Source organism: Balaenoptera musculus, chromosome 9 (genome assembly GCF_009873245.2).
Source record: "Balaenoptera musculus isolate JJ_BM4_2016_0621 chromosome 9, mBalMus1.pri.v3, whole genome shotgun sequence".
Taxonomy (NCBI): Eukaryota; Metazoa; Chordata; class Mammalia; order Artiodactyla; family Balaenopteridae; genus Balaenoptera; species Balaenoptera musculus.
The window spans coordinates 13182207-13196793 of NC_045793.1; the positions used below are offsets into that span (position 1 = coordinate 13182207).

At 39.9% G+C, this 14587-nt stretch overlaps 1 protein-coding gene across 1 annotated transcript; it reads right to left on the minus strand.

The window, feature by feature from the left end:
* Positions 1-6555: 6555 nt before the first annotated feature.
* On the minus strand, positions 6556-7507 carry LOC118901206 (taste receptor type 2 member 3-like). Its single transcript, XM_036864301.1, is given in 3 exon segments — positions 6556-6737; positions 6740-7426; positions 7429-7507. Coding segments are annotated over 3 exon segments (948 nt in total).
* Positions 7508-14587: the final 7080 nt, after the last annotated feature.

Here is a 14587-nt window from a genome sequence, read left to right on the forward strand (position 1 = left end):
GCATCACAAATCTCAGGCTAATCTTTAAAACAGTTCTAGGAGGGAGATCTGGTTATTCCTACATACAGGTGAGGAAAATTAAGATCAAAGAGAGTAAGAGACTGGCAAGCGTCACAGAAAATCAGTGGTTAAGTTGGAACGTCTTTCTGAGACTGAGCTCTTTCCAGTACACTAGGCCGCCCCTCATTGGTTCATTCATTCAATAAATTGTTATTATCAGCCAGTCACTTATACGTTAGGTGCTGGGGAAACAAAGAAGAATCACCCACAGCACAACCTGCCTTCAAAGAACACACAGAATAGTGGGAGAGACAAATAGACTATTAGATCAGTGTATTACGTGCTATAATAAGGAAAAACAAAGGGTACATTGGGAGTGTTCAGGAGGGGCTTTTAACACAACCTTGGATATTCACGAAAGGCTTCGTTAAGGAGACATATAAATTATCTCTTGAGGATGCAAAGGGGTTATCCAAGCAAAAGGCTAGAGTGGGAGGGAGAAGGATATTAGAACAGGGGGAGAACTCTACGTGAAGACTCAGAGGTGACAAAGATTGTGGTAAATTCAGAAAACAGAAGAATGGGGGGATGCAAGGAGAGGAAGAAGTGGTGAGAGATAAAACTGGAAAGATAAGTAAGAGACAGATCATGAAGTATCTACGCCATAGGTACAAATTTTGGACATAAATAATCATTACAGTAATTTGATCTAACATTTTAGGAAAACACACAGAATAAGTCCTTAACTTTATCTGAGAAAGTCAGAGAAAGTTTCCTGGAGGAGACAGGTCTTGAAGGATAAGAGAACTTAACAAAGCTGGCAAGTGAGAAAGGGAATTCTAGGCAAAGAAAGCAGCTTATGCAAGAGTGTAGCAGCTAGAAGAGCATGGCATATTTGGGAACTAAAGTAGTTCAAGGTTCTTTTGAAAAAGTAAGGAATTGGAAGATGAAACCAGATAGGAAAATAGGGCCCAAGTGATGAATGGCTTCTCATTCCAAGCTAAGGTATTTGGACTTTATCCAAAGCAATGGAGAGTCACTGCAGGATTTTAAGAGAGGAGCGCCATGATTGTATGTTCACTGTATGAAGCCCACATCCCAGTAACGTGGAAATGCTTTGCTGGAAGGGGATGGAATTGGGAACAGGACACTAGTTAGAATCCTGCTGCAGTCACTCTGATGGGTTGAAAAGAGCAGAAAAAGAGACAGGGGGGCATTTGAGAGAAAAATGTTTAGAGTACAACCAAAGGGATCTAGTGACCAAATGAATATTAAAGCTGAAGAAGAAGGAAGAATCTGGGATGATTTCCAAAATTCTAGTGCACTTGAGAAAACACAACACTTAACATATCTTTTAAAAAGACAAGAAGCATAGGCTGAAATAGGATTAGACATTCAAGAGATTTTAGGTGGAAGGGAGCAAAGGAAGGTGAATAGAGTATTCAGACAGCAATGTAGGTCTGATACCTATAAGAAGGGAGGGAGAAGGAAGAAGAATTGGATAGGAAGAGCCCTAGACTGCAACACAGTTCCAAAAAAGGTTCACCCAAGCTGATGGAGAGTGCTTGGACCAAAATTGCCTGTTGGAAGAGTCTCATGTCTCATTAGAACAGAGCTACCTTAGTACTCCACAGTCTCCATCACTGGCTGACAGCAACCTGCAGGAAGTGTGGAGCTCAGCAGCTGGAGCCCTCAGTCAACTTTGCTCCCCACAGCAGGAGAAGTGAGCAGTACATTTTCATGGCTGCCAGAAAAGGGAACTAGAGACAAAGATCACCTGTGCCAGAACCCTCTGGTGATAAGAGGATTCCTTTATCATATTTGAAGCATCTGTTTCAATGATGTAGACATGGAATACTCATTTCTGTGTCTTTATTACCCACTAGATGCAATGTTGTTGAAAATAAGAACTGATCTAGTACAGTGTTTAGTGCAGAGAGAATGTTATATAAATGTCTGTGGTATGAATGAATGAACTAGAATCAGGATAATCCAGAATCAGAATGGAGTAAGAAATTTATTTATTCCTGAAATATTACAGCAGTGTCCGACAGGTAGCCAGAACCCATCCCTTTCTCAAAGAGATCTGCCAGCTGAGCAGTAAGGGTTCAAACCTGAGCAACCAAGAAAACTTCAGAAATCATCCCTCTCTGTGGCTGTGAGTACCCTATTTGGTAACAGATAGATACCCAAGCTAGACGGAACATGTCAATAAAGTCTACTCATGAACATCTGATAATATATTTTTCAGGGTTAACCTGCAAATATTGCTCTGGTCATTGGGCGAGCTCCACCAAGTTACACGGACAATTTAATTATAGTGTGGGCAACAAAATTTACTCACTCTGCAAACTAAGATATGTAGAGAAAAAATAAGGTTCCTAATTTTGTCTAAAAGTATTAGAGTTTTTCTCCTGAGCCTCCACCTGTGGTTGAGAGAAGAGTTTAATCCAATGGGATAATGCAAAGAATATCTTCAGAAAAATGTTCATTTTCTACAGATTTAAAAATAAAAACCTCTGAGACATCCTCCCCATGCCATGCTTCTCTCCTTTAATTAGGGTCCAGGTGTGTACGGGGAGAGGGTTGAAGTTAACTACACCACACTGATGGCAGAGAAGTGTCATGTCCTCTCCTTCAGTGTCCTCGTCTCCTTGGGCTTCCAGGGAGAGGCCTTGTCCCTTGGTTGCTGCTAGCCCTGCCAGCATTCAAGGCTGAGTCTGTGCCTGTGCTTTGCTCCTACTGACTGCAAACAGGGAGCTTTCAGCCAGTCCTCAAAGAGGAGGAAAACCAGGACTCTCACCTACCCTACTTGCAATCCCTTTTCTTTCTCCCTCTTCTCCTTCCCACCATCCCCTGGGTGCTGAAAACAGTAGGCTTTCCCTTATATCATGTCCCCTCATACCACCAGCAACAATAAATTTCATGGATTCAGTGTCATAAGAGTAGGACTCCAAGAGGTACATACTTCCAGCTCAACCCTTGATAGGTTAAAATACTAATAGCTAATATTTGTTATGCATTTACTATGCTTTAGTTGCTAAAACACTTTCTATACATTTAATCCTCACACCAATCCCATGAAGGATGCCTATTCTATAGCAAAGGAAACTGTGAAGTCCAAGGAGGTTTAGTAACTTGCCAAAGATCATGCATCTAATAAGTGGTAGGGTCAGGACTTGAACCCAAATGTGTGATTCCAGAACTAACATTCTTAGCCACTACATTATACATTTTTCTAGTCCAGCAAAATGTAGAAATACCAGAAAATAATATACAAGCATCAGCCACACTTGTTGGAGTTTATAAGGTCACTTTTGCTTTCTTAAAACAGAACTTCTTACAGATTATGAACAAATAACATTGACTTTCCTTTCCACTTATCCCAAATCAAGAAAATCACAAACACAACTTGCAGATCCTCTAGATAGCCCTGTTCATCAACAGTTGGGAAATATCAGGGATATTGTATTGGTATAAGGTAAAGAGCATTGATAAGCACTGAAACTGTTTAAGAAATGTTGGAATGTAATTTTGGGGGGTTTTTGGTTTCGTCTGTTTTTTTTTCCCATTCATAATCCTCCTGGGACCAAACTATGGTTCAATCCCATTAACTGTTAGGAGCTATGAACTCAGCCTAAGAGGTCAGAGAGTATCAAAAACGAGTAGTTCCACGAGACATGGAACATAGGGGGCCCTGGTGGAAACTTGGAAGGTTTCAGGAGGTACTGTCATAAGTTGCTGTTGATTCCTGTGCTAAAGCCCCCCGCAATACACCGAAGAACAGATGTGCGTGGCACAGACACGTGGCCTTAGGAACAAGCTCCAGCGTGTAACTGGACTCCAAATGTGGGGACAATTCTCATTCCCATACTTTGACCCTGGTCACAGTGGGGGAACCAAGCCATGCTCTGGTCCTTTGTGCATGAAACAACTAGATTTAAGAGTCTTAAGGGATTTAGCAACTAAAGTTAATTTATTGAAAGCAAAACAAAACAAACAAAATGGCCGCTTCCAGGGTTTCTCAAAAATGGGAGGCATTAGGTAGCTCTTCCCCATGGCCTGGGACTTGGTGAGGACCTGAAAAATTAAGTATTTTCCCTGGTAGATTCAGAAGACCATATCCTCTCCAAAATAGCTAAACTTCCCTTCAGTGTGCCTCCAGCAACAAGACTCCTTTCCTCGGCAACCCACCCACTACTCAGACCCATATCCCCACTCCCACCCCAGACTTTGATTAAGGGCAGTCCACATATTGATGAAGTCACATAACAAAGTCTCAGCTTTTCCATGTGTCACCTCCAAATTTCTCTGAAAGCGGAAACAGGGGAGGGGTTGGGAATGCCACACCTGTGAATCTGATTTCATTTACTCCCAGGGAAGGAAACTCTGCACTCAGCCAATTGGACTACCACAACAGGCTCCCCATCAGGAAATTCTACATTTTCCATCCATATTCCAGGCTCCAGTGGAATGAACAGTAGTGGTAACCTGAGCAAGTTTGCTGCACCACATCTGAATCTATTACATCAGGGTAGGATTTAATGGAGCCTCAGTAGAAACTCCTCAGTCAGAGGAGGAGCCCTTCAGCAGTTAGCCAAAGGCACCAGGAAACAAACAACAGCCAAGCCAAAATCTCTAGTAAAATGTTATGTTCAATTAAAAGAGAAGAAAATCCCCACACCCAAAGCAGAAGGCAGAATCAGGAACTCAGGTAAGGGCTAAAGAACCAGAAAGTCAGGGCTAGGTAGAGAAGCTGTCAAAGTGACAGGAAGTAGGAACAAGTGTTCAGAGTGGGTGAGGATGAATCCAAGAGCAGGATTTAGGGTGAACACAGCAGACACCAACTGAGACAGCATGGTTATTCCACGGTTAAACTTCCCTGTGCTGAAAAGAAGCACAGATATTTTTATTAATTACAGAAGTACTCGTTTCAGAATCCTTCTTTTTTAGTGAATTATGAATGAATGTTAAATCATTCTTATAAGTTTCAGCAGATACCTTTTTGAAAGAGAATTTTAAGTTATGTCAGGATTGGGAATTCTCCTAGCAGCCCCAAGAGGCATGTATCAATTTGAAAGCAAACAATACAGACCAAAAGACATTTTATTCCTATAATTTTGAAAATGAATATATAAATCAGAACAACCCGAGAATTCATTTTTGGTTACATATGACAAAATGCCAAGTAATGTGGTGATCTTTCATGCTATGTCAGAATGTAACCCCTTCATAAAATAACAACAATAATAATAATAGCAGTTTTTATTGATTATGTACTCCATGTGGGACTCTAAGCAGTTTTCATGTGTTAACTCACTCATTCCTTCCAACAACCTATCAAGAAAATACTATTACTATTCCCATTTTACAAATGAGGAAAGTGAAATAGAGAGAGGTTAAGAAACTTCCCCAAGGTCACCCAGTTTGTAAGGGCAGGGTCAGGATTTGAACCCAGGCCGTCTGGTCCACATTCTTAGCCCCAAAACTTTATACCTGAGAGCCCCATTAGTGATAGAAGTCCAGATTCAGAATTGCCATGTGTCCTAAATATGTTTACAAGTTTGAGATCTCAAGGAACAATATTCTCATTGACTTGTCAGCACTGTTCGGTGACAGGAAGGAAATCAATGCCTACATAATTTTATTAAAATAAAAGTGATTACACTTACAAAAAACTGCTTAGGTTTTTTTTTTTTTTTATAAAACTCTGAAATTTTAAAAGCAGATCTGCATCTTGGTTAATTAAACAAACCAAAAAACTGTTTGGATTTTTACCGAGACTAAAAAATTAAAAATGACTTGAAAATCTACTTTAGCAAAATGATAAAGGAATGCAAAGGACGACTGAAATTGAAGTAAAATGACTTAACCACCAGACTGGATTAGAACCTAGTATCCAACGGTCTTGATTTTCATTCCACTGCTTGTCATTACACAATGGATTTGTGGAAACTGGTCTCTTGTGGGAATTGCTGTTGCCACACAATTCACGGCCTGTTACACTAACAGCTTCATCTACTGCATGCTGACACAATACACTGAGCTGAAATGAGGGCACACATTGTCCCATGAATCTCTAAAACCCCGTGAGGTCAGTATCACAGTCCGCATTTTTAAAAGGGGAAAGAGAGGTAATTAAAGTAACTCACCTAAGGCCAAAAAGTCTTGGAAAATGGACAGAACCAGAATTCAAACCCAAGTCTGTGGGACTGCAATGCTTTTACTCTTTCCCCTCTAGATCAATACATTGCTATCAGTATAAACTTTAAGTTAATAATCAGCTCATTATGTTGAGCTGTTATTAAAATACAACTCCATGTCTACATAGTGAGTGTTTTACCACACTGACACTTTCCAAAGACTATTTCACCCTCTCCAAAACAACCATACAAGGAGAGGCCATGAGAAGTGTCCCCGAGTGGGACAGAATGAAGCAGTAGTGTCTCTCCTACTGATGTGACAGAAGTGGTGCCACGGGAGGGTCAGGAAGAGCCCTGTAATCCTGAGCCAGGTCTAAGGACTCCTAGGCTCCCTCCTGTGCCCGCAGATGCTCTATGGAAAAACGGGTTCCTTGGATCCAGGCTTCAGATGACCAGGCTCACACCAAAGCATCTCCATGAACATCTGCTGCAGCCTATTATTTCCCAGAATGAGAATATATGAGCGGCCAGCAGGATATAACATTGTAATTACTTCTCCAGTCATCATAACCACCTCAGTTGCTGGTAGAAATAACTGGATGTCAAAATTGAAAAGGAAAGAAAGTAAAGTAGGAAGAGAAAGAGGAAGGAAAGGATGATTTTGATGGCCCTCCTGTGGGCCTCAGTACTTGGATCTCTGGAGCTGGTAAAGTTTTGCTGCATCTGCCGCATATGCCTCCCCAGGAAGAGGATGAGCAGAAAGTAGGAAGCTACAGATACAATTAAGGGAGGGAGGTCCCACAGAGTCCCAAGAACATGGATCAGTTTATATTCATTTCTTTTCTTTCTAAAGGGTTCAGTCACATTCCCCGTTCCATCAATTCCACTGAGAACAGAATAGATCTTAAATTCATGGATCAGAGAGACGGCACTGCTACATGATAAGAGCAGGGTACTCAACAGCATCCATACAACCAACCTGGAAACTCTCCACTTGAGCCACAGGAACGTAGGATGGGAGAAACTGGCGACTTTCAGGCAGTAGAAGACACTGAGACAGGTGGCAAGCCAAATGCTCAGACGGTTTGTAAATGTCCAGAAAATATCACTAATTTGCATGATTGCAAATTATTCATCGTAGAGTTTGGAAGAGAACACCATTAAAACACCATCAATCAAGAGAATCCACAGCAGAACAATCCTGGAGAGACCCAGGTTAGTGTTGATGAAGTCAGACAAAGAGGTTCTCTTGTTCTTGAACCAGCTGCTACCATTGACCAGCCCGTGAAACTATTCCCCAGCATTCCCAGAATGAACTGAGTGGCAGTCAGAACCAGAAACCTGCACTCAGTGAGTCCCAGCATGTCAGCTATTAGGCAGACCTGATCTTCGTTCCTTCTGTGGATGAACACTCTCTTGCTAACCTGAAATCTCTGTTAATCACCTCTACCTGCTGCTTCTCTGTACCTGTCTCTTGTCTCTGCCCAATTTAGTCTGTTGTGGAGCACAATTTAGCACACCCTCTCTGCTCTTTCAGGTTAGTCTGTCCTCTTCAGAGACGACATGGATTGTCACATTCCATCTATGATCTAAACTCAGAAGCTCTTTGCCAAAATGCAAATAGAGTAGTGTCCAGTGTCACACAGAGAAGGAAGAGATCTGAGTCACAAAGAAGATGCAGGATTTGGACTCAGTTTCAAAGGCAGAAGGGTTCTGAGCCACCCAGAATGGAAAGGTGTGTCACCAGAAGGGTCGCACAGAATCACTCAGAAGAGTGAGAAGTCTTACTCTTCAGGAGGGAGGACTCAGGGACACATACAAAAGGGCGAAATATCAGAATTCCACTATAAGGCACTATCACAGTCACCCTGGAGGGAGGTTTACATTCATAGAAAAGAAAAGGTTCAGTGTCAATGGTCCTGGATTAGAATTAAAAAGTGTGCCTATTAGAGTATGCCTTACATGAAGGGGCTACAAGCTCCTCCCTAGTGAGCCATAGCATCGGAAATTCTTAACTACCTGAATATTTAATGATAACAATAATGAAGTATCATATGAGCTACTCAAATTTTTTTTTTCCCTCTGATGTTTTCAGAGGGACCACTGTATTGACATGTCAGTGATAGTTCAGGCTGACAGAAAACACACACAGACACTCTCTGTCAACCAAAACAGTGCCTTACAGATTTTGACTATAACCAATAGTAATACTTTTTATATTGTCTTATATATATATATAAAACATATATATGTGTGTATATATACATTTACATGTCACAATCTAAATATTGGGTTGGCCAAAAAGTTCGTTCGGGTTTTCATGCGATGTCCTGAAAAACCCAAACGAAATTTTTGGCCAACCCAATATATGTATGTAATACTGGAACACAAAGGTTTCACAAAACCATATTTCCCTTTCTACATGTGTGGCATTCTGGTATTTTCTGTCCTATTCTATTTCTTTCAATGCTGCTTGTATATCACAAACTTGATTTTACAACCTACCAACGAGTTGTTACAAATACTGTTTGAAAACACTGATCTGAAGGGTAAAGAAAGAAATCCATGCCATCAAGATACAAAACAGAGAGTTCAGCAACATTATCTAGTAACAGACTGAGGGATACATGCCAAGGAGCCACTCACCTGAGCTAGTGAACCTCATCAGTCTTGGCATTATGTGGTGTACGCTACGGTTACAGAGTGTCGTAGAGACACTCAGGCATAAGTCCTCCTTCATTACCCTCAGCTTTCTCAGGCTAACTTGACAACCTGGCCCAAATGCTTCCTTAACTGTATGCTACAGAATTAGAATAAGGCCAGTTCCCAGCTGTCCCTGGGAGTCTTGTAACAGAACCTCAGACCAGTTGTAGGGCTGATCCTGCAACCTACCACCGACCCTGTTCAGTTTTTTTCTCAGGGCCTCAGTTCTATAGATTCAGATTTTTGTCATTATAACATCTTTTACCTCCCCTCATAAGAAGAAATACACTGGTAAGATTCCTCTACCCGTGTATTAGAATTATCCATGATGAAAAAATTTAGAATATACAACGTATCAGAATGCATTTCACTTACCATTTCAGTTCAATCATACTTTTTTACTACCCCTATTATTTTTACCCCTTCCAAAATTAGAACTTGTACCTTTCTTAAGTTGTTATTGAGCAATTTAGGGTTAACTGTCACTTTTCTTTCTCATGTTTTGATTCTTTCCCAGGACAGTATGTTTCCATGTACACCACATTAGCTGGTGACCAGAGTTCAATTTCCCAAATGACTTTTGTTGAATATCATCATTATCACTGCTATTATTTCATCAGGTACCAGTGACATGAATCATGAGCCCATAGTTATAACATTCTCATCTCTTAACATAAGTACTAAGACCATCACACTATAACTAATACCATAGCATTAGTAATGGCTGCTTCCAAAATGTATGTTGGCCATGGTCAACCAAATAACCACATATACTCCAAGTCCAATTCTATCAAGCCTGCAGTTTGTTGGAGGGATCAATGCTAGAGCTGTGATATTGTGGCATCCCAGGCTGCAGACATCTAGAAAAACTACTTACAGGTCATGTACCTGCTTTCCTTCATTCTTTTTTTTTTTTAACATCTTTATTGGAGTATAATTGCTTTACAATGGTGTGTTAGTTTCTGCTTTATAACGAAGTGAATCAGCTATACATATACATATATCCCCGTATCTCCTCCCTCTTGCATCTCCCTCCCACCCTCCTTATCCCACCCCTCTAGGTGGTCACAAAGCACCGAGCTGATCTCCCTGTGCTATGCGGCTGCTTCCCACTAGCTATCTATTTTACATTTAATAGTGTATATATGTCCATGAGTAAAAGACCAAAGTAAGTATATAAGTGAGGGCCTTGGCAGAAAATAGTTTGCATAAACTGGGTAATTCTAGAAGAGTTTTAAAAAGGGATTATTTACAAAACGATGGACAGAATACAGGGAAGCCATAAACAGATAGTGCAGTACCTCAGGGCTAGGAACAGTGGGGCACCATACCATGATACCACTCAGAGAGAGAGAGAGAGAGAGAGACCTGTGTGGAGGGGACCTCCTGACCGTAGCTGAGATTTTTCAGTTGGGAGACCCTGAAGAGAGTGAGCTGAGAGAATACACTTCAAAACACAGATCAGCAGACTAACAAGGCATTCTGAGATCATCTTCCACTCCTTCATTATTCTTGACACTTTCTCCACAAGGACTTAGACATCATGGTCCAGGTCTTTGCATCATTCCCGCTTCTGATACTAATCTGCATGACAATTGTGTTGATAAACGTCAGGAGTACACTCTGACATCAAGACAAGTCATAGATAATATCCATTTATACCAATCAAAGTTCAGTAATCTGAAGAACACAGAAGGAAATCAGTAGAGTTGAGTGTACACATCAGAGAGATCAGCAATATATATAAAATGATAAGTGGTATGCAGCCTTCCAAGTCCCTTAAAGTCCTGACCTGGAGAATGCACAATGGCCAGTAATAAGTCTAAGTGAGCATCTTATCAGGATCCTAAAGGCCCACCCTCAAACTATATATGCATAAATACATTCTGTATGTGGCTAACATGGATGATTTTCCATTTCCATTGCCTCCACCGTGGTCCAAGCTACCATGATCTCTCATATGAACTGCTCAATGGCCTCCTAACCCATTTCGCTACTTCTAATCTTTTCTCCCACAATACATTCTCCATACAGCCACAAGAATGATCCTGTTAAAGTGTAAATTAGATCATTCCACTCCACTACTTAAAACACTTCACTGGCTTCCCAGTGCAACTGCACAAAATATAACGCCTCATAGTATACTGTATACTGAGAATCTCTTCTAAATATCCTTCTGCATGCAACAGAATTCAAGATAAATTTTATAATATCACATGGTCTGAGTTAAGGAATAGGCTTTACTGGAGTCAGAGAAAACTTCTGTATCAACAACAGAAATGAAAGCATGGTTCCTCCTCATCCTCCTATGACTACACAGAGGGACCTGGGCACTGTTAGGTTAGCAGTATACATCTGTATGCCAATGGAGATACCTCATCCTCTCTATTGGTCTCACTTCTTGTAACAAAAGTGTGAAAGCAACTTTGTCAGTAGGAAAATAAACAGTCTGCCTAATGCCAGAAAATCTGGATTTGGGAAGCCAGCTATTACAGGAGTTGTCTAGGAAGGCCAGCTGACCAACACCTGGGGACCTTAGATGTTCAAGTTCCCAGTGTTAGAAGGAGAAAGTCATCAATTCTGTGGGAATTGAGCTTATGTGAAACACATAAGTGCTTCACATAAGTGAAAGAAGTGAAAGAAAGATAAACAGGTTATCTTTTCCCAGATAACCTGTTGTCCAGGCAACCTAGACTGAACTCCTAGGGTTATTTTTGGACGACTTTCATCTTTGCAGTATAAATTTCTTATAAGAAGAGTGTTCATATTTCCCAGTTTGTCCAGGACAATTATGGTTAGGTGCCTGTTGCTCCAAGTAATTTGTTAATAATGCACCCTTTTGGTGTTTTACTCACTGAATACCATCTGGCCCTAAGCTCAGTCCTTGGAACATAGTAGAACCTCAATAAATATACATGGAATAAATAAATTTTCCAGAAGTTTCACTTTTGTTTTTATCTCAAGTTTTAGATTCACTTTCTAATATCGTTGGATTTCAGGAAAAATAATGGAAAATAAATGAACTAGAAATTAAATCTTATTTCTGTACTGCCACTCATTCATCTAACATTTCTTGAGCATCTACTACGTGACAGGAAGTGTACCAGGTGCACGAAATCATGGACTAGAAAACAAGAGAGACATAGCTACCAAAAAATTACGTAACGATGTGACCAATGTTTTAAGAGATAGATACAAAATATACATGTTTGCACAGAGAAGGGACCAAATTCTGCCTGGAATAGTCACAGGCTTGAAAGAGGAGATAACATTTGAGAGATGTTTTTTAAAATAAATGGGAGTTCACCTGGCAGGCAAGGTAAAGAAATGGGAATTCCATGCACTACCGAAATAGATGATGATTTATCCACCAACATACCCACAGACTATCCAAGCAAGAAAATAATAAACATACATAATACTTAATTACATGCAATGCACTGTTTTAAGGTAGCTAGAGTAAGTCACTTAATTTTCAACACATGAGGTGAGTTCTATTATTGTCCCCATCTTTAAAGAGGAGGAAACTAAGGCTCAGAGATTCTCATAGAGCTAGTAATCAGTACAGCAAGGATTCTGACCCAGGCACTCTGGCTTCAGAATCCACTGCCTTAACTAAAGACCTCAAAAATCACCGATTGATGACACCTCAATAAATACAAGAAAAAAATGGGGCCTTGAGCAGTAATATTATGTCAGAGACAAGATCTTAGATCCCCTCTCTTTTAGATCACACTGCATCATCTGCTCTGGTTCCTAATGATCCCTATAAACTCTCAAACCATGGGCTGCACCTCAAACCAACAGGTGTTTTATTGAGAACCCTCTGGGTCCCATTCTCTTCCTTTAACATTACTCCTCATTTATCTGTATAACACATTTTATCAATTAGGGATCTGCCACTACGGTAAATTGGAAAAAATCCCGGAAGATAGTAACCTAGGATACTTGCATCCTTGCCATAGAAATGCTTTAAGCTAATTATGTGACATCAGGCAAATGTCTTGATCTTTCTGATCCTCAGGTTGGAAATACATAAAATGAGGAGGTAGCAGAGAGTCAATATGAATGAATGGTTTAAGGACCTGGGTTCTGGAATCAGGCCTGGATTTGAATCTGAGTGCCACTGCTCATTAGCTATGTGACCTTAGGCAAGCTCATCTGCCTAAACTTAAATTTGCTCATCTGTGAAATAGGCATAATAATAGTACCTATTTCACAGAATTGTTACAGTGATTAAATAAGATAGTGACTATAAAAATGTAAAATGCAGGAGTGTTTTTTAAATGTTAGCTATTAATAGGGTCACTGCCCTATACATTACCTGGATATTTTTATGAAAACTGCTATTCTTTTAATGTAATATTTAATACATATAAAAATACATGTAACATATAGGTATATTATAAAGCAAACAAATTAAGTACCCATAATCCCACCACCCAACTTAAGTAAAACATCACCAGTGGTACCATGGCACATGTGTGCTTCTTCTGTGCCCTACCCCTTGTTCCTTCTCTCAGCTTCCTATGGTAACTCATCTTGAATTCTGTATTTATCATTCCTTTTTGAATAGTTTTATCATATAGATATCTATCCATTAAAATATTGTATACCTGTTTGATTTTAACCTTTATAAAAATAACATGCTATAACAAATATCCTCTGCAACCAGAGCAACATTATGTTTATAAAAGCTATTCCTGTTACAGGATAACTGTAATTCATTTACCCAGCTGTATGATAATCTACTGTGTGAGCATTTATTTATCCATTCTCTGTGGATGAACCTTGGGGTTGTTTGCAGTTTTGTACTATTATGTACATTATTGCTATGAACACCTTTGGACCTGTTTCTTGGGCCACATGGGTAAGAGTTTCCTATAGAGTGTACCTTAAAGGTGGAATAACTAGGTGAAATTTCAACAATATCAAAATGATTTCTCAAACAAGGCAAGTTAATCTCCCTCAAAAAGAGGTGCCAATTTACACTCCCCCCACTAGTTTCCATTGGTCTACAACATCCTCCTTCACACTTTGTTCTTTCAAATGTGTTGAAATTCGCTAGCATGGAGGTCTTGAAAGTTCATTGCAGTTTCTGGTTTTCATTTCCTGGATTAATGAGGTTGACCACTTTTTCATATATTAATGGATTATATTTCCTTCTCTGTGAAATGCCTGTGTCTTTGACCATTTTTGTACTAAGCTGTCATTTTCTTATTGCTCCGTAGGTTTTCATGTATTCTAGATCATATTCTTTTTGCTTTGTAGGTCTTTATATGTTTCAGATTGTATTTCAGTTATATTATTTCAAATATCTTCTCTGCCAGTTTGTGACTTGTCATTTTGCTTTCTTTATGGTGATTTTTGGTTTAAAACAAGGTTATTTTTAAGTTAAATTTATCACTCTTTTCTACATTCAAGTTTTTGTTTTTAAAAAAAAAAAAAACTCCACAGCCCCAAATTATAAAGCCATTGTCCTATATTTTCTTCCCCCCAAATTTTTTTTCTAAAGGGGGAAAGTTCCCCCTTAATTTTTACCTCCTATTGTTTGTTTATTTATTTAGGCCACCCCACACGACTTGCAGGATCCTAGTTCCCTGACCAGGGATCAAACCCAGGCCCCCAGCAGTGGAAACACCGAGTCCTAACCACTGGACCACCAGGGAATTCCCCTTTCCCAAAATTTTTAGTTTTTCCTTTTACTCTTTAAATAACCAAGAATGGACTTTTGCCTAAGG